Below are 27,065 nucleotides of genomic sequence, written 5' to 3' on the forward strand. Positions count from 1 at the left end.
TTGATTTACATGTGGCTGTCCAGCTTTCCCAGCATCACTTGCTGAAGAGACTGTCTTTTCTCTATTGTATATTCTTACCTCCTTTGTGGAAGATTAATTGACCGTAGGTGCGTGGGTTCAAATAGTCTTTAGATTCTAGTCTCAGTTGAAAATTTTAAGCTTTTCTGGGACAGGAATCATATCTTATTCATCTTCATGTTCACCGTACCTAGCCCAGTGCTTGGCACTCGTAGCAGTCAGTAAATGTTTGTTGGATTCAACAACCTAACCTGAACCAAGGCAGTGGAAATAGGTGCAGGGAGTGGGAAGCAGACTAGAACAACAGAAGAACCTACTGACTGGTTAGACTTATGGGGACTGTGCAAACAGGAAGAGAGGATTCCTGACGCGATGTCTGGCTTGGGTTTTGGGGAAATTGAAATAGGAATCTGGAGCTGCGATGAGAAGTCTTGGCTGGACACGTGTTTTTTTTTTTTTTATATCATCAACATTTGGGGTTTGGAGGAACTTTTTTTTTTTTTTGAAATAGTAGTTTTACAGTATGATATCTCAATTAATCCTTACAATGACCTACAAATGACTACCAGCATTTTACAAGAGCAAAACTGAGCGGCTATAAGATGGACAGGAAATTTGAAAACAGGTCTTAAAATCCATGTCCTTTTTATGATACCATGCCACTGCCTTTTAGGAGAGTTAGAGGTGCTTAGTGATACTAAACGCTGGACAGAAGTCAAGTAAGATCATATTAAAAGTGTCCTTAGTTGTGGCAAATTAAGAAGTCATTTGCAACCTTAGGGAAAGGGCTCTGGAGGAAAACTGCACTTTCCTGAGGTGTGCTGCGGGGGTCTTGGAATTGGTGTCCAGATCACACTTTGAAGAAACAGTGGCTGAGAAGGGACTGGAGAACAGTAACCACAGGAGGGAAGCAGAGTAAAAGTTGGAGGATGTTTGCCAGACTGTTCTAGAGAAGCACATGGACTGTAGCCCTCCAGAAACAATGGACTGTAAAAAAAAAAAAAAAAAAGCTGCTCAGACACTCATTTTAATCCTGTCAATCAGTGCTTCATCTATATTTCTTGCTCCTGCTGAACCAGCTGAAGAGTCAGACTAGGGAGGTATGGGATGGCCCGAATTGGTTTGTGGGAGTGAATCAGGTATATCACGGTAATGGTGAATATGGCTTCCCTCTTTGATTAGGTTAGCAACTAAGCCTTAGACGTGATCCTGAGAAAAATGGTGAAAAGCGTAGATCCAATTAATCAGAACTTTGTATCTCCTGATACTAGTTTTCTGCTTCATGTATAAATAATATAATTTTGAAAAAAGCCTAGTGATAGTGATTTCCATTAAAAAATAGATCCTTTGTTTTACTGACAGTTATTTGTTGTGGAACTCAGAAAACAAGATAACCTTTGACAATCAATTGCTGAATTTAATTGGTCATTACTTTGTGATGCTATAAAAACAAAATAGAAGGGTTTTTGTTTTTAAAAGAAATCTGGTCTGGCAGTGGAAGCCTCTTGTCTTTTTTTTTTTTTAATTCCTGCTTTTTGTCTGCTTTCCCATTTTCTAAAACCTTAAGAAAATGTGGGGAAAGGAAAGAGGTGAAAATACCCTGACTTCAGTATTGTTAAGAAATAGTTTAGGAAAAAAAAGATTGAAATTATTAGAAAACATTGAGTTATTTCAGTAATTTTGTGTTCACTGTGTTCTACATTCCTTAAGTGCTAGCCTTTAACAGTATTTAAGGAAGTTGGAAGAAAAAAATACGTTATCAAAGTTTTAGATTATTCAAGATCTTAGGTTAATATCTGCTTAGAGTATTTCAGAACATCAGAATCTCTTTTAACATTTAGTCTTTATTTCCTCTTAGACTTTGATTAATTACTATTGTCAAGAGAGATATTTCCATCATGTGTTACTTGCTGCCAGTGAGGGAACTAAGAGGTATGGCAGTGATCCCGTCTTCAGGTTTTATTATGCCTATGGTACATTAATGGAAGGTATGTGCTAATTATTAAACATTTCCATAAGTTTTAAATTCTTGTTTTGCACAAAGAACAATTTTCACTTTGTAATTTTGATTTTCAGGTAAAACTCAAGAAGCTCTTCGAGAATTTGAGGCTATTAAAAATAAACAAGATGTATCACTTTGTTCTCTAATTGCACTAATATACACTCATAAAATGAGTCCCAATCCAGGTACAGTATTTAAGTACAATGCTTAGACAGTTTTTTCTACTCAATTCATTTTGATTTTTCTCAATTACCTTAACATTCAGTCTCATCATACTGTATTATGTATTACCTGTAGATACTATTTGTCATAGTTGTTTTATCTTCCTGACAAGACTAAGTTTATCAAGCATGAGAAATATGGGTCTTCTGTTGCTTTCATATTCCTTATATCCTATGGCAGAAGTTTCATTAGTATGTAGGGATTGTTTGAATTAATGTAAAGGTGAATAAATATTAGCAATGGTTAAACCAAGAAAGGACAGCTCAAAACAGGTATATACATAAATTACTCTGTAGCAACCAACTTTACCACTTGTTTTGTGCATATATAGCTACATGCAGTTTCTCTCTTCTACTATATCTTGAGGTTCTTAAAAGCCTTTAATCCCCCAGGGGGGCTAGCTCTTTGGAAGACATTCAGTAAATTTTTATCCAGTAGTAGGTTGGGAAATATGATTAAATTAAAGAAGGAACTTTATACATAAACCAGCAGTTAAAATTGTGTGAACTGTCTTAATACATAGCATATCTTAATGGCTGAGGCAGAACAGTATTGGAATTATAGGTAATAAAGAAGTTGTATTGTATTCATCCGTATATATCCAGTAACAGCTAATAGCATTGTAAAAATAATTAAACTATTACCAAATGTCATAAATTTTTTTAAATATTAAAAACAGTTTTTTCTTAAGCAAAGTATCACATCCTTCACCCACATATACTTGTACAAATAAATAAAAAGTTACTTAAAACACTAATATGTTTAGTTCATAAACAAATCTACGACTAAATGCTTTCTAAAACTTTTAAGAAAGTGTGGGGAAATGGCATGTACTGTTTATCCATAGGAGTAGGCTGGGAAGACTGTGGAAATGGGGACTTGATCTTCTCAGACAGGAGAACTCGATGGGCAAATATGTGGAAATGGTTCAGGATTAGGTTCATCTCTGGATCCCCTTCCTTTATGTTCCAGCAGGGGTGTGTGTAGCTGGAGCAGAGAATTGGTGTAGGAGAGCTGTAGTCAGTAAGCCTTAAAAAAAAAAAAAAGAGAGAGAGAGAGAGAGAGAAGTTAACAAACTGTTTTCTTCCTAGAATCAAGTTTTTATTTAATTGGTTACTCCCAAGAGTACTGGTTCTGTTAGAGAATGTGATTTCCAGGATTGTTTAGTAGTCACTGAGTAGTCACTCGACTTTCCTCCATAATAATGCTGAGTGCGCTTGAGTTCAGGAGAGGCCCAGATGTCTGTCTGTCTCGCCTAGGAAGAGCCTACATTGTTCTCGTACATTCTTCCTGAATGCTAATGTAAGCCCTGTTTATTAAAGGGCTGTGATGCATTAAGAACTTGAGCTGATATCTGGAAAGAACTAGTTTTATGTAGACTATCACAGCTAGCTGATGCCCCACTAGGGACTTGACTGGGCAGGAAGGTACAATGCCTGCTCCTGCCTCATAAGTTCTGTTTCTGTATCATGCCTATTTAGTGAGAACTTCTGAAGGTGTTGCCGTGGGTGTGCTGTAGGCAGGGCAGAAGGGGTCCCTTGCCAAGCAATCTCTAGCCCTCCAGAGTACAATTTTGTTTCCTAAACTCGTAAAGTTGTACCTTGGTAATTCCACATTTAAATTTAAATTTGTATCCTTAGAGTTAAAAGGAGGAGTCACGTACCTTTCCTTGGTAGCCATTACCAGAAAGGTAGTCTGTTAGAATCTCAGTCCTCAACTTTGACATTTCTTCTTTCTGTTGGCTAGCTGATCCATATTTTGATTCGACCTGGGATTTGGATCTAACTGACAGTTGTGTCCCAAGCATTTACATAACAGGTTAAATAGAAGTGATTAGAGTTCTAGGCGTAGACCATCTTTTTAAGGGAGCAGTCAAGCAGTATTAACTATATAAGTAGTAATTATACTACCTTTCATTAACCCGTGACAGCAGCCTGGCTTGGTTATATATTTTAGAATTGGATTAGGAAGTAGGGTAATTTGACTCCTAGTTCTGAATTTGCCCCTAATAATTGTCTCATTTTAGAATCATTGCCAACATTTTCATCTTAGTATTTAAAAAAATATTTGCATATATAGCCTTTATGTTTTGAGAATGACATGAACTATAGAACTGTAGTGTGGTCACAGTGGTCATTAGCCACAGGTGGCTGTAGAGCACATGAAATGTGTCTCGTTTGAGGACATGAGTTTTAAATTTTAATTCTAATTAATTTACTTTAAAATTTAAAACTGATGCTTGATTCAGTTGGAAAAATTATGTTTAGAACAAGTATATGATTCTGCTTTTTCCAAAATAAATTTTATGAAATCTCACTATAAAGATTTGCTGAAGAAAATTTCACATCTTAATTGAGATGTGCTTTGTGTAAAGCGCACCCCAGATTTTAAAGATTTAGTAAGACGAAAAAAAAGAAAAGTATCTTCTTAATAATTTTCAAATCAATTATGTGTTGAAATGATCATTTGGATATATTGGGTTAAATAAAATATATTATTAATGTGAATTTTACTTATTTCTACTTCTTTGATGTGGCTACTAGGAAATTTTAAATTACATATGTGGCTTGCATTTTATTTTTATTAGCGCTGCTGTAGAGAGAAGAACTATATTCTCTGCTGTTAGTTATCTGACCTATTATAAACTCTAAATCTAGAATTTAATTTTCACTTAATGTCTTTTTTTCCTTCTCCCAGATAGAGAAGCTATTCAGGAATCAGATGCCAGAGTGAAGGAGCAGCGTAAAGGAGCTGGACCAAAAGCTTTGTACCATGCAGGCTTATTTTTGTGGCACATTGGTCGTCACGATAAGGCGAGAGAATATGTTGACCGAATGATCAAAATGTCAAATGGTAGTAAAGAGGTAGCTGGTTTTCTTATTTTAAAATACTAACATTAAAGGAAGCTTATGTTATTTATATAAAAGCTTTGTTATTGCCCACTCTATTCTCATTTTATAAATAACAGCCTTATTTTAATATTTTATTATTTTATAAAATTGGTTCTCTAAGCTTGTTTTTTTTTAATGTTATTTATTAACTCTTGACAAGAGCTCTCCCTGGTTCCTTCCCTCCCTTCCCTCCTTTTCTTTTTCCTTCCTTCCCTCCCACTCTCCTTATTGAACTGCTCTGGGTACAAGGCACCATTATTTGCACTGTTAATAATAGAAAGATAAAAAATACATAAACTTTACTTTCATGAATGGATCATCTAGCAGGGTTATAGAGCACACACCCAATTAACATTGTGAGAAAATGGACAAATGGAATGAGAGAAGTGTGATTAAAATGTGCAGGAAAATAATAGTTAACATTTATTGATCATTTACTTCGTGCTAGGCACTATTTTATGTACTCAAGGAGAGATCACATCGATAACTGTTAGGCAAATGAAGAATTTCTTGAAGGAAGTAGCATTTGACCTAAAACCTGAAAGATGGATACAGTTTCCACAGGCAAAGATTATGGAAAAGGGAAGTAGGTACTCCCAAGGTGGGAGATAATAGATAGAAAGGAGAAGAACAAGGAGACATGTAGGTCTGGGTACAGTGAGAACCTCACACCTGATGGGAATACAGGGTATAGAGAAGAAGAGGGTGGAAGAAAAGGTTGGAAAAGTGGGTTGGGACAAATTGAAGGATCTTGATGGCTAGGTACAAATACTTGTATCTAATTTAATATGCACTGAGGGTCATTGAAGAGTTTTAATCATGTCAGTGATGTTATTAAAGTGCAAATTCAGAAGGTGAATTAGCAAAGGTTTATAGGATGAACTGACCTGGGAAGAAACCAGAATGTAGGCCCCCAAAGATAGTACTTTCTGGCAGAAGGCTTTAAGGGCCTACACTAAAATACTATTCAGTGTATCAAATTCAGGTAAGAATTTGAGAATTATCAAATACCCACAGGACTTTTCAACTTATTATAAATATTGGGGGGAAAGATATTGAGGTGTCAGATATCAAGGATGTCTCTGAGGTTTTAAGCCTGGACAATTCAGAGACCAGTTAATGTGACTAGAAAATACTTTGGGATGAGAAGGTAATCTTGGAGGGAGGTGATGTGTTTGGTTTTAGACATTCTATATTTCAGGCTCTGACAGAACAGTGAGATGGAGACAGTAGATGAGCTTCTAGAAAAAGAAGAGAAAAAATTAGAAAAGGTATTGGACTAGAAATAAAGGTTGGGAATCATCCACACAGTTGAAATGATTCAAGAAAGTACAGTGATCTAATGAGAAATAACATTGTTTAGGTTTTTTTTTTTTTTTTTTTTTGCGGTACGCGGGCCTCTCACTGTTGTGGCCTCTCCCGTTGCGGAGCACAGGCTCCGGACGCGCAGGCTCAGCGGCCATGGCTCACGGGCCCAGCCGCTCCGTGGCATGTGGGATCTTCCCGGACCTGGGCACGAACCCACATCCCCCGCATCGGCAGGCGGACTCCCAACCACTGCGCCACCAGGGAAACCCTGTTTAGGTATTCTTACCTGTCCTTTCAGGTGAAATATAGGGAAGTAAATATGATCTTAGTTAAAGATTTATAAGGTTTGTTAATTAACCTAGAAATTTTTTGACAGACGAGCAGATTTCATAATTTTTTATTTGGCATTAAAAAGAAAAATAATCAACATGTATTCATCTTCTTTCTAATCCTATAAACCTTACAGTCCGTTGGCTCACTAACATTTCTGAAGGTAAACATTCATGGTTTCTTCATTTTTTAATTTCTGAGGCCATTTTATCCTTTCATTTGAAGCTCACTGGACTAGTCAAAGAGATTGAGATAGTTGCCAAATTATCTTAATTTTTAATAAATGTGAAGCAAAGCACTTCTTTTTTCCCATCTTAGTTCATTTGGTCTATTTCCCCAAAAAGAGGTAACAAATTCTTATTTATGTATTGAATTACATGTTTAGTAGTTATTAGTAATTTATTAGCAAAGCCCCATGTAAGAATATTGGTTATTTAGTACTAAGGGAATATTTTACAAGCTTCTTAATATTAACCACAGTAGTAATCTTAAAGGCTGAAATTCATAATAGTTCCAAGACTGTAGGCTAGCAAGGGTTTAAAAGTGATTTTATTGCAGTCTTATTTTTCATAACATTATTTGATAGACTGATTTTTGTTACTAATTACAAATAAGAATGATGCTTAGTTTAACTTCATCAACATTTATTTCTTTCATTTCCAAAAAAATGAAAATTTAGAATTATTCATTTTACAGGGACAGGTTTTGAGAGCATGGCTTGATATTACAAGAGGAAAAGAACCTTACACTAAAAAAGCACTAAGGTATTTTGAAGAGGGATTACAAGATGGAAATGATATTTTTGCTCTGCTGGGTAAGGTGAGTTGGTGTCAGATTAATAAAACGATGTTTTAAAATTTATTTGTAATATATGAAACCCAACAAAACCAAGTAGCTCAAAAAGATAGGTTTTATGTTACTTTTATCAACTCTCAACTGCAGGAGGGACTTGCGTTTGTATGGGACGATGAACGTAAGCTAGAGAAAAGTACTCCCTGCCAAATTCCTGAATCCTGGATCAGTTTTAATTGTTTTTGTTGTTGCTGTTGGCAGTTGTGGTGGTTCCTATATTATTTACTCACCAAACATCTATGATGTATCTAATATGTGTGAGGCATCCCTCTACATACTAGGGATACCCTAAGCAAAATAAAACCTCTTGCTTTTATGGAGCTTATGTTCTACTGGTGGAGACAGACAATAAAAGTAAGTGAATTGTATGGTATATTAGAAGGTGGTAAGTACAATGGAAAAATAAAGCAAGGAAAGAAGGAGAAGTACAACTGGGGTATGAACTTGCAGTTTTAAATGGTCAGAGAAAGTGACATTTGAGCAAAGACATGTAGGAGGTGAGGGTTAAAGCCCTGTGGGCACCTGGGGAGAGCATGCATTACAAATAGGGGAGTAGAGAGTTTACATAAGTTAAGCATGTTGAAGGCATTGCTAGGAGGCCTGGAGACTAAAGCAGAATGAGTGAAGGGGAGAAAAGTGAAGGCTAGAGGGAGAGAAGGTGAGTGTCAGGGCAGGTGGGCATGGGGGGGTGGGGAATGAGGAGAGACTGGCTGATTCTGTAAAGCCCTTGGCTTTTGCTTTGAACCAGATAGATGGGCAGCCAATGAAAAGAGAAATAACATGATCTAACTTAGATTGAGAGGGATGACCAAGTGGCAGTGTCATTAGAAATCATTGGTGGGTAGAAATGTTTAATTTGGACTTTTTCTTCAATTCCATGGATGCCATCTGAATGCCTTAAATTAAAAAAAGATCATTTTTTATTTCAGCAAAAAGAATTAAATTTATATTAGGAAAACAGTCTATTAAATTAGCAGTAATCTGGTGTGGGGGGATAAAAAAGAAAGAGGATTATTGGTGTCTTGGCTATTGCCAATGTCCCTATATTGCTCTTGTCAATTTCCCTGGCTAGTGAGCTTGTTCAGATGTTTGCCACCAGTACAACTAGTATTCGTGCTGCTTGGACTCAGGTTTTGCCTAATGGCACTGCTAGAGGTTATGGGAATTTAGCAAATTTTTAAAGAAGTTTTTCTTGATCATTTCTGCTCCCCTCTATTCCTTAAAGAAAAGCTAGTAGGTAATCTAAGGTAGGGCTATTTCAAGTGTCAATATAAGCAGCTTAGGAAGTGTCAAGTGTCAATATAAGCAGCTTAGGAAGGATTTACCTTTTTCCTCTAATACTTTAGACTGGTTTAAATTCTTTTTCTTATTTATAAATTTATAAATTTTCTTATTTATTTTTCAGTTCATTCAGCAAAAGGCTTGCATTAGTTGAATTCCAACTAGGAATGATATGAACCAATTACATAGCAAATTTAGTTTCATTTAATATAGTATGTTGCATTTATATGGGAGGTGATGGTCTAAGGAAGTATTAGATGTGGTCTATTTGCATGATTTTGTTATTTTATGTTACTAGCTATTTAGGCAGATTGCAAAGGCATATATATTTTTAAAAATTATCTGCATTAATCTTTTTTGCTATTATTGTCCACTGTTGAGAAATTTAAATAATAATTTATTTTGACATAGTGGCATCTTTGGATGGTTCTCATACTTTCCTTTAATTATATGGGAACATAATCTCAAACTGATTTCGGGAATATATTGCGGTTTTACTGTACATCTGTTGAGGCTGGATGTTCATTTTGAACTGAGATATTCTAGGACTAAATTTATTCCTAAAGGATATTCAGAAACACATTTTAAAAAATCTGACATATGATAAATATGCCTCATCATCTGTTCTTAAAGCACTTACTATATTTATAGATTTATATTTTCTGACTATGAAAGTAATACATGTACATTGTAGAAAAATTTTAGAATACAGTAATATCTGAATTAAAAATAAATATCACCATTGGAGATAACCAGCTAAACTATTATATTGTAAATGACATCTCTTCGTGTCAGTAAATATCGATCTACAAATTAACATAATGAGTTTTAATGGCCACCTAAAATTTTATGAAGTAAATATGCTATCATTTAATCCTAGGTGGCCATTTCCGGTTATTTTAATTTTTTCTATTATAAATAGTTCTGCCATAAATATGCTTCTTTTTGGTCTTATCCATTTATGTCCTTAAGATAATTCATAGGAGTGAAAATATTGAGGTAGTTTTGTACTTTATTTTGCTGATTCTTTAAAATCTTATCTTCTTTAGCCTGAAAGTAATTTTTTAAAAAAGATACAATATCAAAAAAAAAGATACAATATCTATTAGTTTTAAATGCTACTTGCAAATATCCTGGAAATATTTTATTCTAAAAGGTAATTTTTCTGTTATAAATAGAAGCATTCTTTATGATGTTTCTAAAAATATTTCAGAATTTTCATCCTGTAGTTATATTTCTCAGTTATTTAAAAGTGGATTTTTGTTTTTCTTTTTTTCGCGGCACGCTGGCCCCTCACTTCTGCGGCCTCTCCCGCCACGGAGCGCAGGCCAATTGGCCACGGTCCACGGGCCCAGCCGCTCCGCGGCACGTGGGATCCCCCCGACCGCGGCATGAACCGGCGTCCCCTGCATTGGCAGGCGGACTCCCAACCACTGCGCCACCAGGGAAGCCCCAAAAGTGGATTTTAAAACAGTCACTTATAAAATATTTTTATTCTGTGATGTTTTAAAATTTTGTTTGATTAAGACTTATTTTGTTTTTCTGGTTATAAAAGTGAAAACTATTTCTTACAGAAAGGTCAGAAAATAAAAATATAAAAAATGTTAAATACTAGAATTCTACCTCTTCCAGGGTAACTGCTGTGAGAACCTTAGTATATATGATCACAGTTTTGATGTCACTTTTTTCTTTTTTCTCCCATTAGGCACAGTGCCTTGAGATGCGCCAGAATTATTCAGGTGCTCTGGAGACTGTGAACCAGATAATCATGAACTTTCCAAGTTTCCTTCCTGCTTTTGTAAAGAAAATGAAACTACAGCTAGCCTTGCAGGATTGGGACCAGACGGTTGAGACAGCACAGAGGTTAAGTAGAAAAAGATGTCACAAGTATCTTTGGATCTGGTTGTAATTTTGAGAAAAAAGAAAATCTATGTGTATTTTTTTCTTATAAGGTTTTTTTAATTTGAATTTTTCAAACAATATAGCATCGAGGAAAACCTTAACGTTGCATTGTTTTTAAAGGCTGAATTTATAGATTTACGTAAATATCTGGGTAGCTATTCTAAAAGACTCTTATATGCAGAAAGACAAATATCCCTGACCTCGTGAAGCTTATATAATAAGCAGAACAAGTAAGAAATTATGTAGTATGTTAAAAAGTTATAAGTGCCATGGAGAAAAAAATAAAGCCGGAAAGTGAACTAGGGACCGAGGGGAGGGGCTTCAATTTTATGGGTTGTCAGGGAAGGCCTGTGAGAAGATGGCATTTGACAGAGGGAGCCAGCTTGCAGACATCCCAGGGAAGACTGCAGTAAGAAGCAAATGCAAGTGCAGAGACCTTGAGGCAAGAGTACGTGTCGTATGGTTAAGGATGGGAAGGAGCAAGATGACTAGGCGGTGACGTCAGAGCACAGGGTCTTGTTGGTCATGGTAAAGATTTTGGGTTTTCTTAAGTGTGAAGGCATTGGAGGGTTCCCTGTCTCCCTTCTTCCCTTCCTGCTTTGTTCCTCTTTCTCCCCAACAACCCCCTCCTCTTTTTGTTCTTGCTAATAAATAAGTTAAAGAAACCAGTATTTTAATCCTGCAGGTTTTGAATGATATGAATTGTATTGATTGTATGCCATAACTGTGCAGCTTATTGCGTATTCTCAGTATTTCTAATAAATCGGTGATGGATCTAGAGACTTGGTTAGATTCACATTCACTGTTTCTTTGTTTGGCAGTTAATTCATAAGTGCTGATGTGTTCTTCCATCAGAGACATAATCTAGGCTTGTCTCTCTTTTTTGTGGTATTAGCAATTCGAGCTCAATACCTGGGTACTTGGTTTAGGATTACAGTATGGTTATGTCATTCTTTCTGCATTTCTTAGCTAGAATCCTCCTATAAAGAAAAACTTCCAGCCTGCTGATTGGTTATCTAGTGTTATAGTTCATGCAAGAAAAGTTGGATAAATGCTTGAGTCTTTTCCCTTATTTCCAGGTTTCAGAAACAAACAAAAAAGGCCCCTAGCATCCCTAGCATTCTCCATTGGTGATTGATAGTGGTTTGGGTTTGTTTGTTTATATGACATGGATTAAACTTGAGTGTTTCTAACCATTTTGGTTATTATAATTGCTCAGATTGAGTTATCTTTGGCCATTAGTAGCTTCTTCAAGTTAGTTCTTGAGTCTTTTTTGACATGACCCTAGTAGTCTTTGATAGTTTCCTTACTATTTGGTATGACAAGATATACCAGGGTTATTTTGTGTATTTACTGCCCTGTTCAGGTATCAGCCATGGTCCAGGGCAATCTAATTCCTTTTACTGAGAAATGGTATTTGGAGACCACAATTTGGGTATAAGTAACTTTCTGATGTTTATATTTTTCCAGATTTCCTCTCTAGGCACTGTGTGGGGGGGTTGGGAGTGGGAGGTATCCACATAATGTATAAATATATGCATATATCTTGGGGGGCATTTAAAAAATGAAAAATAGACTTGTTATATAGCTTTTAAACTTGATTTTTCTTTAACTTAGTATTTCATGGATACCCTTTTATGTTTATTAACAATGAATAGCATCTATAAAGTGAACATAAATATAGTTTATCTTTCTCCATTGGTAGGCATGTTTCTAATTTTTTGCTGTTCTAAATATTTGCAGTGAACACACACACACACACACACACACAAACACACACCTTTATACACATATAGGAGTATTTCTGAAGGATGGTTTCCCAAATGAGGGATTACTAATTTAAAGGGAATTATATTTTTTTAGGGTAAGCTAAGCTCCTATAAAAAGTAGATCCAAACATATGTTTTAACACAGTGAGCTTGTTTTTTGGTCACATGTAACTGTTTTGAATGGGTGTAAGATTTGATCAGGCAGCCTTCTTCCACACTGTCTTCAAGGGACCCAAGCTCTCCATCTTGCAACTCTGCCATTTCCTAAAACTTCATGACGTCGGTGTCCAGCTGGTAAGAGGGGAAAGAGTGTAGAGGAGTCATTCCACTTTTCTCAAAAGCCCAGGCCCAGAAATGCCATAAACTGCTTCCTCTCACATTGGCCATGGCTACCTGCGGAGATGGCTGGGAAGTGCTGGCTAGCCCTGAGCCCAAGCAAATAAGGGGAGGGTGGACTTGAGGAGAGATTGCAGCCTCTGCCTCAGGTATACACATTTGACATTTTGATAAACGCTGCCAAATTGTTCTTGTAAGAAATTATACTAAGATTCTCATTAGTACTCTATTGCATGCCCACCCCCATCCTTACCAATTCTGGCTATTGTCAATGTGGGGTTTTTTATTTGTTTTTTAAACAATCTGGTAGAATAAGAATGGTAACTTATTTTTATTTTCATTTCCTTGATCATGTTGCCATTGAGCATCTTTTTTATGCTAAAAGCTATTTTTTTTTCTGTATATTGACTGGTTCTTTTTTTCTTTTTAACGGGATCTGTTCTTTCCTATATTTCTGATGGATTTTTACATCTTTTAGGGGAAGTTCTCCATCATGTTTCTTTTTTGATAGCTTTTTTGGCCCTTCTTTTGCAGTTGACTATCAGAATAACTTGTTTAAAAATAACAAAAAACTATAAGATACTGGGTTGAACTGCATTAAGTCTGTAGATTATTTGGGGAGAATTTTTTTAACCCCAAATGAGTATTATCATTAGGCAGCTATTGATCTACAGGAAACAGCCACACATCTCAGGGCATGTGATACTGTGCCCTAATTTGTACTTTGGTGTGGGTCATCTAGGGTCACTGACCCGGTCCAGATGTGTGTCTGGGACTCTGCTTCAAGTTTCAGATCCAGCTGGGAGGGCGTGGCACCTCATTGCAGTTTGGATTCTGGTCCACTCGAAGGGTGTTCTTCACTGGGCTCCAGCCAAAGAACACCAGCTACCTAGAGGAAGCCCTTCTTATGGTGACAGCAGAGTTGCAGAGGACAAGCAGAAATACGCTATGCCTCTGAAACAGGCGTGGCACACCGCCATTCCTGTCCACATCCCATTGGCCAAGAAAAATGTCCACGTTTATAGTTGGGGGCAGTGAGGCACAAGCCAGCATTTGTAGGGGGAACTGCTCAGTTACATGGCAGAAAGCATGTAATCAGGGAGAGTGAAAAAGCTGGAGCTAATAATTCAACATAGCACACCGTGCATGATAAGAAACCTAGTGTGTTACCCCATTTATTCAGTTCCGTTTCTGAATACCCTTGATAAAGTTTTATAGGAATTTCTGTAGCTTTTGCATATTTCTTACTAAGTTTTGTTTTTGTTCCTATTATTAAAAGGATTTTCTAATAACATTTTCTAATTTATTTTTACCACATTGGATCTATTGTAATGTTGTGAATTCTATTAATAGAGTTTTTGATATTCAGTCCATCTTTACATTCCTGGAATTCTTGTAATAAATCTGTGTGGTCAGGGTGAATTATTCTTTTAATAATACTGTAAACATATCAAAATTAAGGTCCAGAGATTCTTTGGGGTTTAAATAATGAGATTGATAATTTTCATAAAGGAGATGTCACTTTACTAATTAAAATTACTTATTTAAACAGTGGAATAATAAGCAAACCAAGTTTTCAAGGCATCAAATAAAAATACATAACATTAACTGAAATTTTTTTTGCAGGTTAATGCTGCAAGATAATCAAAATGTGGAAGCACTAAGAATGATGGCCCTTTACTATTTGTGTAGGGAGGGGGATACGGAGAAGGTAAGTTGTATTGTACTATTATATTTATGTTTCCTATACTAAATATGTATTTAGTTACACACACACATGCACATACAAAAGAGCCTTGAAGTGCTGTTTTAGAATGTATGACATGGTAGTTTTTAGTTGATTCCTAGAAATATACCTTAACAAAGAGGTGGGTTTGTTAAATCACCTAGTAAAGCAAAAATATCATATAGTTAAAATTACCTATGAAAACTTTAAAAATTATTAACTACAGCACGTGCTGTTTCTATGTAAAACTCATGTGCAGTAATATATATGATTAGTGTAACAAGTGATGCTGGGTATGGAAGAGAACGTACACAAAATATAATTCATAGTACTTTTACAATTTTATTGAGTTTGCATAAGTTAAATGGGCTTAGGATTAAATCCCATTGGACCTTATAAGGCACATGTTTTCTCTGCTAGTGAACACATTGACTGTACACTAGATTATGGAATGCCAAAATCCAGTCTGAAGTAAATAGTATTATAACAAGTGATAGATTTAGACTGGTATTTAGTCTGGTTAAATTGGATAATATGATAGTACCTAGTAAATACTTCAGTAAATACTAGAAGAATCTTAGAGGAGCAACTCTTCAGTAAATTTTCCAGGCGTTGAAATTATTTATGTCAAGTATCTGATTTTTCTGTTCTAGAAAATATTTTAAATATAAACCATTTTAAATATAAACCAGGCTATATAGGTTATCCAAGGACTGATCTCATATTATAGTAATGTTTGTAAATATGTTATCATTCATATCTCATGTGTTATGAATTAATTATTGGAGAGGGAGCTTGGCATGTATAGTTAATTGAATATTATGGGTATCTTTACCCACCCTTAGGAAACCCTAAGGTTTCCATTCAATAACAATTATTAAGGAAACACATTTTAAAATGCAGTTATTTATTTATAATTATTCAACTTTTTAGAAAAGGGCCTTTTATCCTCTTGCAACATATAAGATTTCATTGGAAAAAGGGGACTTTATAAAAGCAAAGATCTTTTTAAATATTAATAATAATATTTATTAGTGTACATGTCATGTATTATGTTCTTTTATTCTTAGTTTATTTTTAAATAATACTGAATACTTTTTGTTTTAGGCTGCCACCAAGCTGGAAAACTTAGGAAATGCACTAGATGCCATGGAACCACAGAATGCTCAACTTTTTTATAATATCACAATAGCCTTCAGCAGAACTGTAAGAGTGCCAACAGAGCTCTGTTATTTGTAGCTGGAAATATAAAATTAGTCACAAATGTTGAGGCACCAAAAAGCACATGACCTGGAGTGAAAATGTGATGTGTCTATAAATATGTGATACATTCTTAAGGTAGTTCAGAGGAGATACAGTTTCCAGATATCAGAAGCCATCATGGAGGTATCATGGAGGAAGTGGTACCCGTGAATCCTTTAAGGATAGGGAAGTGCCTTCCAGACAAAGGAAATGGGAATCAGAGTGTAGGATTTACGACTAGGGTTGTTCTTTGTTTTATGTTTTTAAAACTATTTTTTGAACGTTGTGAAGTGGGTAATAGGCTGTTTGGGTGGGGGAAGTGGTTGCTATCTTATTTTTTTATAATAATAAAGAAATGATTTTATTACAAGCACCCAGTAAAAAGGTAATTGGGAATGGAAAAGAAAAATACAGCAGAATTTTAAAATCAGTACAAGAAATGAGAGGATTGAAAAGTTAACTAAACTAGAAAAATATAAATAAGGAAAGGAGACACAGAGTAAGTAAAATAATTATTAAAATAAAGTTGAAAGAAAATAATCAAGGATATTAATTGTTAAATGACATGAATAAACTGAATTCTCTTATTTAAAAACAAAGATTGTCAGATCATGTGAAATTTAGAGGAACTGTCCCTGCCCCACCGCCCCACTATTATGGAAGTTTGAGTTAAGGGGGGGGGTATTTACCTTTTTTATTTACCTACTGCCAGACACATGGTTTTTATTACTTTACAACAAATCAAACAATTCAGTAAGTAACAACTCTTCAAACTTGTTATGTTCAAAAAGTATATACTTATTCTGACAGCATTGCCATTTCTTGAAATATTTTTGAAGGCTTTTTTTCAAGAAGATTCTAAGGCGTGGTTCTCACTGGTGGTATACTTGTCTTTAGGGGTAAAGCAGATCCTTGTCCTAGCTTTTGATTCAATAAAAATATATATATTCAATAAAATATATATGTTTCTCTATATTACTCTAGATATGCACACACATATATATATACACACACATAAATATGTATAAAACCTTAAAGTAATGATTTTCTTTTCTGATTATAGGACAATCATGAGACAGTTTGAAAAAAGACCTGAAAATTTTGCTTGTGCAGCATCATTAGAAGCAGTAAACTTTTCAAGATAGCTGTTTTTTAAAAGCATTACTCATAAGGTTAAGTTCTGATAGGATATGAACTCTTGCTGCACTGTCTAGATAGTAAATGGAGTAGTTATATTTTTCTTTATGAAATTATTTTATATTCTTCCTACATTCTGAATCTGTGAAATAAAAATTATTTATATGTACATTTAGAAAAAATGAATTCTTCCGAGTAGAAGTGTTTTAATCTAACTTAAATTTTTTTTTTCTTTTTAGTGTGGACGTAGTCAACTGATTCTTCAAAAAACCCAAACATTACTAGAGAGAGCTTTTAGTTTAACTCCTCAGCAATCAGAATTTGCTACAGAACTTGGATACCAAATGATTTTACAGGGGAAAGTTAAAGAGGCATCGAAGTGGTATAAGACTGCCATGACACTAGATGAAACCAGTGTCTCTGCACTAATTGGTATGACAACCATATCTTTGAGTGATCCTCATACAGATGCAAGTAATGATTGCTTTTCATACCTGCCATTAAATAAGAAAAGACATATTTTATGGTTTTCTAAAATTAAACTGTTCACCACTGTCTACAACAGAAAAAAAAACATGTACCTTTAAGAATAAAATTTTTACTTCTTAAATACTATCTTAAAAGAATAGATTTTTATGAGATAATTCACATAAATTATGAATACTGTAGTAACTGATTTTCTATGGGTACAAAGCTACCCATTTTCTTTGCTTTCACTCTTTTTCTTCTTCTGTCTTTGTTTTTAAATCTAAAACCTAGATGTATTATGGCAAAAAAAATCTTGTTTAATTTTGTTTGCATTAGCTTGAAGTGTATGTGCGTGAAATGATGTGGATTTTTACCATTTTTGTTTATTTTATTTTATTTTTTTAGGATTTATCCAATGTCAATTAATAGAAGGGCAACTACAAGAGGCAGATCAGCAGTTAGAATTCCTTAGTGAAATTCAGCAGTCTATTGGAAAATCGGCGGTATAGTATTTTATTTTATCAGATGGTAGATCCTAACTACTATTTATAAAATATGAAATTTTTAATGTCTTAATATTTAGTAATGGTTTTAGAAGACTATTGTACATTAATTTTAATATGTAATTACATTTATTAATTTACCTCTGTGCATAATTAGACTTAAGATTCTAAAAATCCATCCAAGCTAATATTTAAGTTTGAACAAATACTGTACATAAACAGCACTTCATATACTTTTGAAATCTAAGTAGAAATAAATGGCTTTATAACTGCATGGAGTAATTTATGAAAACCACCTATTTTCCAGGAATTAACCTATTTACATGCAGTTCTTGCTATGAAGAAAAATAAACGACAAGAAGAAGTTATTAATTTGTTAAATGATGTCCTAGACACTCATTTTTCACACTTAGAAGATTTACCTCTTGGAATACAGTATTTTGAGAAGTTAAATCCTGACTTCTTGCTAGAAATTATTACAGAATATCTGAATTTCTGTCCATTGCAGGTAAGTAATTCTGGGACTTATTTTCAAGGATGCATTTACATGGTGTTTTATAAAAGATGCTAATAAATTATGTTCTACATGTTAGACTATAATCGGCATCTTAAAATGGAAGTATTTGTATCTATATTAGGTGAAATAATTTTTAATGAAACTATTTACAGTAATGACTACTATCAACTAATAAATGTGTTGGTTTACAAACATTCATTTGTAATTCATAAAATCTTAAAATCTTAAATTTAAACAAAGTATTAGAAGTCATTTAATTCAGACACCCACCTGGTATTCTAATCTACTCCACAACATCCTCATTAAGTGCCCATCCCATCTCTGGATGCACTCAGAGATGCAGTTCGTATTGTATAACTGTGATTATTAGACTGTATTTCCTATGTTAAGTCAGACTTCGCTTTATATTACAAAATTCAGCCATTTATCGGTCCTTCTTCTGCTCTGGAGTGACATGGAGCAAGTCCAGCTACTTAGTCTAGGCAAGGACCATTCCTCATTCATAAAACACACCTTCAGATTTTGGAAATTAGTTTTCATGTTCCTCTAAACAATTCCAGGTTTCCAGCCATTTCGTTATTCATGACATAGTTTGAGCATGCTGGTTGTAAGCCTGAGGATGTTTTTCATTTGATCAGTGCCTCATTAAGCTCACTCTTCCAAATATGGATTTGGACTGCAAGACTTAGAAGAGATTCTTTGCTCCCTAATTCTGGATGTCCATCTAGCTTCCTTTTTGTGAATCACGTTACATTATCGACCCCTATTGAATTAACTGTTAACTGAAGTCCTTACATTGGTTATTCACTATAACTTTGGACCCAAGTGTAGGACTCTACATTTATCCCTGTGAAATTTTCTCTCTCCAGATTTATCCCATAATTCCAGATTACCTTGTCCTTTTGGATCCTGATTGTCATCTGCCTGTCTAGCTCCGAGTAGAACAAAGAATGGAGCCCTCTGTTGTATTGCCAGGGAGTTCATTCCCAGTTAATGTGGATCCATTAGTCAACACTCTCACTACAGACAGTAAGCAGATGACTTGACTTTATTATACTCAACTCACAACTCGACACAGGGATATCGTGACGGGCACTAGCAAATATTTCATTCCTAAAAGCATAGTTTTTAGCATTCTCTCTGATTTACAGCTTCGGTAACTGTAAATGAACTTCAATAACTCTTCATGACCTTCCCTTAGGGAACTCATGCTGCCTTTCATTGACCATCATGTCCTTTTCCAGACTTTGATGACCTATTTTTTTTCAACTAATCCGTCTGGAATCACACCTGGGATTGATCTCAGTCTCAGTCATGATCTGTTTTCAGTTGCTAAGGAGTTGGAAAGCATTTTTCAGTACTCATGCAGTATTTAGATTTCATTCAACAAATGCCTGCACCAGTGTGTTGCTCAGAGCTGGGGAAATAGTTTGTAAAAACAAACTACAACCCTTGCCTTCTTGAAACATGAGTACTAGCAGGAGGAGACGTAATATAATTAAGTCAATCATGTAGCGTGTTAGATATCACAGAAGAAAATAACAGAACAGGGCAGAGGGGGTAGTAATTTTAGATAAGGTGGTCTGGGTAGGCCTCATTAAGATGGGAAAATTTGAACAAAAACTTGAAGGTTGTGGGAATATGGTATAGAGTGTTTCAGGCAAAGGTAGCTGTTGTGCAGGTGGCCCAAAGGGACACAGAGATGAGTGTGCCCAGGACAGTGTGAGGAGTTGGGGAGTAGTCACTGTGAGGTCTCAGCACAGAGACCAGTGTGGTAACTCCTCTGGCTTCAGTTCTGAGTACAGTGGGGAGCCACCAGAAGGCTTCCAGCATGATCCAGTTCAGCATTTTAAAAGGAGTCTTCTGGCAGCTCTGCCGAGAGTGAACTGTACAAGGAGCAAAAAATAACGTGTTAAATGGTAGTTGGGTCCCTAGTCCACAGACATCCTATTTTTCCATAATATAACCTTCATCAGCATGATAAGAATCTAATTAGCATTTAAAATGCTGTTTTCCTGGGGAAATATCAGGAAGGCAGACCTGTCTCTCCAGCTCCGTTTCTACTTTGGCCCTTTTATATATATACTTTCTAAAATCAAACATATTATCTTAGAGATTGTCCATATAAGTCCTGGTTTTTTTCTATGATTCACTGTGAAATTACAGTAAAAAGCAATGAGTAATTCTTAGCAGTTGGCAGAGAACATTATCAGAACTTCACCCTTTTACCTATGCTTTCATTATTTTCAGTTACACTGAAGAAATAAATGTTTTAAGAATATACTCTGTACCCATTACTGTGTGAGTCTGTCATACAGAGTGAAGTAAGTCAGAAAGAGAAATACAAATACCATATGCTAACACATATATATGGAATCTAAGAAAAAAAAAAGGTCATGAAGAACCTGGGGTAAGATGGGAATAAAGACACAGACCTACTAGAGAATGGACGTGAGGAGAGGGGGAGGGCAAAGGGTAAGCGGGGACAAAGGGAGAGAGTGACATTGACATATAGACACTACCAAACGTAAAATAGATAGCTAGTGGGAAGCAGCCGCATAGCACAGGGAGATCAGCTCCGAGCTTTGTGACCACCTAGGGGGTGGGATAGGGAGGGTGGGAGGGAGATGCAAGAGGGAAGAGGTGTATAACTGATGCGCTTTGTTATAAAGCAGAAACTAACACAACATTGTAAAGCAATTATACTCCAATAAAGATGTTTAAAAATAAATAAATAAATAAAATGGATCAAATGCCAAAAAAAAAAAGTCTGATCTTTGAGACACGTAAAGACCCTTAGCCCTATAAGAGAGGCAAAACTAAATATGAAACTACTATAGAACTGTATAAGACAAAGAATGCTGAATTATTATATAGATTATAAGCACTATAGAAATTTCAAGAAGTTGAAGTATTCTAGGCATCAATAGTTTTATACTCTGAAAATCCTTTTGAGCACACATTTTTTTGATGCCGCAACATAGTGAGAAGATACCACACTTTCTTGTTAGTAACAATGGCTCTTCGTAGGAGTGACTGTCAGTAAGAGGTGGTGCTCCAGTTAAGAATCTGTGTATGTGGAGTGTAAGATTGGGGGGATGGGAGGATCATCCTTCAGATAAAGAAAGCATTAGTAAGGCAAAGCAGGGAGAATGAACATTTGATATTTAAACTCTAATATCACATTTCTAAATTGTGAGTGAATAACCACTGGATAAAGGTGGGTTGAATAGGCAGCCATTAAAAGAATTTTAAAAAGTCGTCTAGTACTGCTTTAGTTATCGTATTCACTATTAATAAAAAGAGAAAAAAAATTTGAGGGCCTACAACATGCCAGGCGGAAAAGTGGGGAATATGAAGGTATGAGACATTTGGTGTAGTATACGTGAGTGTTCAACCTTCGGATTTTTACTAGAATGGTGAAATCTGAATTCTCTAAAAACTGACCTTACAGTATTTTAGGGGGTGGTGCAAGTTACTCAACTGAGTAAATCACAAGGCAGGTTTAGAGTTAGAACTCACATTGCCTTGACTCTCAATTCCAGCAAGAAACTACCTCTTGTTATCATTCCTTTGAACAGATATGTTTTCTCGACAGAGTTTTTAAACAGATATGTTCATTTCATATGTTATCAAATTAGTAACTGTATAATAATTTCACAGTTATTTTGCTGAGCAAAAGCCATCATTTATATAGTCTGTTCATAGATCCCAGGGAGATAAATTAGTATTAGTCCAGTCATGGTAAAAATATTGGGCAATAAATAGAATAAGACAAATTTTAGAAATATGTGATTTTTGCTCTTCACATTACAATTAATATGTGTTTATTTTTAGCTAAATACTATTATAAACCTATAAAAAATGATCTGCTGATTTGTTTAGCCTGCAAGTCCTGGGCAACCTCTTTCTCCACTTCTCAGACGTTGTACCTCAATCCTGGAGACTATAGTAAGAACTGTTCCCGGTCTTCTGCAAGCTGTCTTCCTAATAGCAAAAGTGAAATATTTGTCAGGTAAGATATACATTAGAATCTTAAAATAACCTTTATATTCTGATGTTGATAAGAACTAGTATAAACAAACTAAGAACTCCTCATATGAATAGTCACATAAAATAGTCATAGAATAGCCTTCATAGAATAGTCACATAAAATGTACCTTTTACGTGTGCACAGATAAGTAATTTTTATCCAAAATAAAACTGCATAACTTTCTTTACTATTTAATTCTTTAAAAAATTACTATAAACTTCTGTGATTTAAGTGAATTTCTGGGAAAATACAGTTCTACCACTTAAAAAATGTCCATCAGGTGGTACTAGGTCCTGGCAGTATAATTTATAGTCTTTAATCTCTCTTTTGAACAGATTATAATGGTTGACTCATTGGCATGACCAAATGTGATGTTCACCAGGTTTCAGGCCCTTAAGAAATTCATTGATTAATTTCTATTTAGTTTCTGTGATTGGTTATACATAGCTTTAAAAAAATATCCTCAGTTATAACCTTAGATTTTTAGGACACAAACATATGTATGACAATATATATAAAAATAGACCATCATATGGTACTTATGTTTGTATCTTTGCTGGCTGAATGCTATGCAAAGTAAGTTAAGTTTGTAAAGTCCTATAGGACAGAAACCAACTTCAAGGTGTTCATTATCGTTAACAGTTACTTCTTGTACATAATGGAACGAGTTAAGAGTTTGACCTTACTAATTTTTTGGATTTAACTGCTTTTGGGGTTTTTAAAAAATAAATTTATTTATTTATTTATTTTTGGCTGCATTGGGTCTTCGCTGCTGTGCGCGGGTTTTCTCTAGTTGCAGAGAGCGGGACCTACTCTTCGTTGTGGTGTGCGGGCTTCTCATTGTGGTGGCTTCTCTTGTTGCGGGGCATGGGCTCTAGGCCCTCGGGCTTCAGTAGTTATGGCGCATGGGCTTGGTTGCTCCAGGGCATGTGGGATCTTCCCGCACCAGGACTTGAACCTGTGACCCCTGCATTGGCAGGCAGATTCTTAACCACTGTGCCACAAAGGAAGTCCCTTAAACTGTTTTAAAAAGAGAACCAAATGATCACAAAAGCTTGTTTCACTTCTAAAATACTCTAGTTGTAAGAAGTGACTCTCTATTACCTTCTCTGATTGAGTTCTGTTGAGCCACATCATATTTCTACTTTCTTCCCAGTTAGAACCGGTATCACCTACTAGGTGATCAAACTGGGACTTTGAGTTCTGTGATTAATTTGTAAACACTCATTATTTATTTTGAATTTTGATACAAATCAGTTTCAATATAGTAATAGTTAATTGCCAAAGTCTTAGGAAGGAAACTCTTCTATATTAACCCCATTTTTAGAAAGAGCAGCCTGAAATAATGTGAAACAGTGGTGGCACGGTCTGAATAGCAGTATTCTTGCTAAATTGCCAACTGCAGTGACTTCCGGCACCAACTACCTGGAGTTGGGCTAAACTTCACAGGTTAAGGGCACAATTCTCCATCATATTGCCCTCATTTTAGATAGCAGCCACAAGTTCAGGGTTCCCAGGGCCTCCTGCACTTCTGACTAACTTGCTACTAATTTAAGGGTTCTTATGATTCCCTTCAGGTTCGATAATTCACTAGAAAGACTCACAGAACTCAGAAAAGCACTATATCTAGGATTAGAGTGTTATGATAGCAAACTGAAATTTGAAAGTCATCCAAACCAGCAAAAGGAAGAGATGCTGAGGGTGAGGTCTGGGAGGGTCCCAGATGTGAAGCTTCCATTGTCCTCTCCCTGTGGAGTCAGGACACATCAACTTTCCGACACATCAATGTATGACGACACCTGTGGAACATTAGGAACCAAGAGAACTCACCCAAGGTTCGGAATCCAGAGTTTTATTAGGGTTTTATTACATAGACGGACTGAATCTTTGGCCATGTGATTGAAGTCAGTCTCCAGCTCCCCTCTCCCTAGGTTAGGCTGATTATAGGTGGCTCAAAGCCCTACCCTTCTATTCACAGGGTTGGTCTTTCTGGCATGGCCAGCCACCATCCTGAGTCACATCATTAGCGTAAGCTCTCAGGGCCCACCATGAATAACAAAGATTCTCCTATTGCTTGGGAAATTCCAAGATTTAGAGACTGTCTCCTGGGAACTGTCTCCCTGTCTCCCTGGGATAAAGGCCAGCCAAATTCTTTATTACATAGGACCTGACAAAGGCAGAACTGCAGGACAGAAATTTCTTCCATTTTTCTCTCGAGAAATTGGGCCGCTCGTAGAGATAAGAATGTGATATTGATGTGATCTTTGTTTTTATGGCCTGTTTTTTCCCAACAGTGATGACCCGTTTCTCCATTTTGAAATACTTAGTGGCCTCTTGAAGCTAACCGGACATATTCTTCCTCCTTATCTTTAGAAGAAACAAAAAAGATTATGATTTCAGTTATTCATACAGTCCTCATTGTTTTTTCCAGTCTCTTATTTGCAAACCCTAATTCTTTTCTATGTACTCTCTCCACTTAGTAATAACCTCTTTTTTCAAGTTATCTCCTTAATCATCCTCCTCCCTAAAAGAATATGGGGGTGGTAATTTACATGCAAATTTATTATGCTTAATCTTCCCTTCTTTTTTTGTCTGCACAGGTCTGAGTGTTGGATTGTATCACAGTGAAAAAGAATCTAATCTTTATTATGCTTGATGGTTAACTGACAAATTGCGACACGTTTTAATAAGTTATTGTGCTACCCCAGCTAAATTATTGTTCATTAATCCTCTGTCTCTAAGAAAGCGTTTTCTGTTTAAATGGATTTCTGTTAGAAGAAAGTTGAGCGTTTGGGAACTGAAGGCCTGACTGTTAGCCTTACTTTGTCTGTTAAGGTGTTAGGTAAGGTTACAGAGAGTAATTGAACGGATACCTTAGCAGAGTTACATGGGGAGCTGGCCTAGCTACACCTACTTAAGGCCAGTTTATGAGACGGCTAAATGCAAATCAGTGTGGGTGACATCACGAAACTTCTAGCACCTAGAGTCTGTGCTGTTGTTCCTCTGAAGAGCCTCTTCTACCTTATCTGTCAGCCCAAGGTAGATTCCAGTATTCTGTTCACTTTCATCTTGATCATATCCTTCTATTTTAAGATTCCCAGATGTACTTACTAACCTATAATGGAATATAATCTGCAAAAATGTTGAATCATTATGCTGTATACCTGAAACTAACACAGTATTGCAAACCAACTACAATAAAAGAAAAAGTCTTCCAGATGTACAATACCTGTGGTTCCAAAACATCTGATGTTTCAGTTAGTATTTAAAGGCATTTTAAATCTGTAACTCACATTTCTAACCCCCTGGAATATATCCTTATGCCTTTTTTGGTTATTTTTTGTACAGTAGTAAAGTTTCTAGCCTAGATGTGGCACTATAACATTCTGCTTAAATTTCTATGTCTTACATAACTTATTTTAATGAAATTGTAAATTAAAAAAATTTTTTTGACAAGGAGAATACAGGTACATTTAAAGGGCTTCAGATTTTTTCACATACTTTTCCTTATTTGCTCCTTATGACCAAGGGATGGCCTGGCTTTAGATATATTCTTTCATGCATATTAAAAAGAAACTGACTAGTGCAGGTAGAGGTTAAGCTAAGGCCTTACGAACAGAGAACTTTTAAGTTCAAACACCAGAACTATCCATAGACTAAATACTTTTCTCCCTGTTCTCTCAGGTTTCCTCTTGATCATTTTGTATTATAATAGTGCTTTGTTTTCTCATTAGGTGATATTGAAGCAGCTTATAATAATCTACAGCATTGCCTAGAACACAGTCCTTCCTATGCAGATGCTCATCTCTTGATGGCTCAGGTTTATTTGTCTCAGGAAAAATTCAAATTGTGTTCTCAGTCTCTTGAACTTTGTCTGAGCTATAATTTTAAGGTAAGTGTTCCAGACTCAAGTGGATAAGACATATCGCCCTCCTTGAACCTTTAGCAAATGTTTACATATTCAACTATTTTGTTTCTTAGCCTGTAATATTTTGCTAATAAATGCATTATTAATGGAATTTTTTTTTTTTTTTGCGGTACGCGGGCCTCTCACTGTTGTGGCCGCTCCCGTTGCGGAGCGCAGGCTCAGCGGCCATGGCTCACGGGCCCAGCCGCTCCGCGGCATGTGGGATCTTCCCGGACCGGGGCACGAACCCGTGTCCCCTGCATCGGCAGGCGGACTCTCAACCACTACGCCACCAGGGAAGCCGATAATGGAAAATATTTTGAACTCATTAGCAGTAGGAGAAAAAAATGGAGGCACCTGTGGTGTAGTTAAACAACTATATGGACTTGGCAACAAAAGACCGGGAGATAGTGTCTGGTCTTTTCACCTGTCTCTCTCTGAACCTCAGTTTTCTTTTCTAGAACACTTATATAATAATACCCTACAATTATAGTGAACATTAAATGCAATATGAATATGTAGAGATAATTGTACACTGTAGAGCATTGTGCCAAATATTTTTATGTATAAGGATTTTATTTTATTGCCTGTTTCTTGGACCTTGGTGTTTAATAACTTCTT

At 35.8% G+C, this 27,065-nt stretch overlaps 1 protein-coding gene across 3 annotated transcripts in view; it reads left to right on the top strand.

Annotated features, from left to right (window-relative positions):
- Window positions 1–1,880: 1,880 nt before the first annotated feature.
- The window catches only part of TTC21B (tetratricopeptide repeat domain 21B), an 81,203-nt gene continuing 56,018 nt past the window's right edge, over window positions 1,881–27,065 (top strand). For all 3 annotated transcript variants that reach the window (XR_003001961.1, XM_024735977.1, XM_024735978.1), the window contains exons 1-12: window positions 1,881–2,006; window positions 2,095–2,205; window positions 4,940–5,106; window positions 7,468–7,590; window positions 10,610–10,767; window positions 14,538–14,622; window positions 15,745–15,843; window positions 17,256–17,448; window positions 17,890–17,987; window positions 18,295–18,495; window positions 22,390–22,519; window positions 26,272–26,429. Coding sequence is in view for 2 of the 3 variants with exons in the window: in XM_024735977.1 (XP_024591745.1) it covers window positions 2,000–2,006; window positions 2,095–2,205; window positions 4,940–5,106; window positions 7,468–7,590; window positions 10,610–10,767; window positions 14,538–14,622; window positions 15,745–15,843; window positions 17,256–17,448; window positions 17,890–17,987; window positions 18,295–18,495; window positions 22,390–22,519; window positions 26,272–26,429 (1,530 nt within the window). In the remaining variant the exon portion in view is untranslated. The remainder of the gene's footprint in view (window positions 2,007–2,094; window positions 2,206–4,939; window positions 5,107–7,467; window positions 7,591–10,609; window positions 10,768–14,537; window positions 14,623–15,744; window positions 15,844–17,255; window positions 17,449–17,889; window positions 17,988–18,294; window positions 18,496–22,389; window positions 22,520–26,271; window positions 26,430–27,065) is intronic.

This window comes from Neophocaena asiaeorientalis, unplaced genomic scaffold (genome assembly GCF_003031525.2).
Source record: "Neophocaena asiaeorientalis asiaeorientalis breed wild unplaced genomic scaffold, Neophocaena_asiaeorientalis_V1.1 scaffold72, whole genome shotgun sequence".
NCBI classification, from domain to species: Eukaryota; Metazoa; Chordata; class Mammalia; order Artiodactyla; family Phocoenidae; genus Neophocaena; species Neophocaena asiaeorientalis.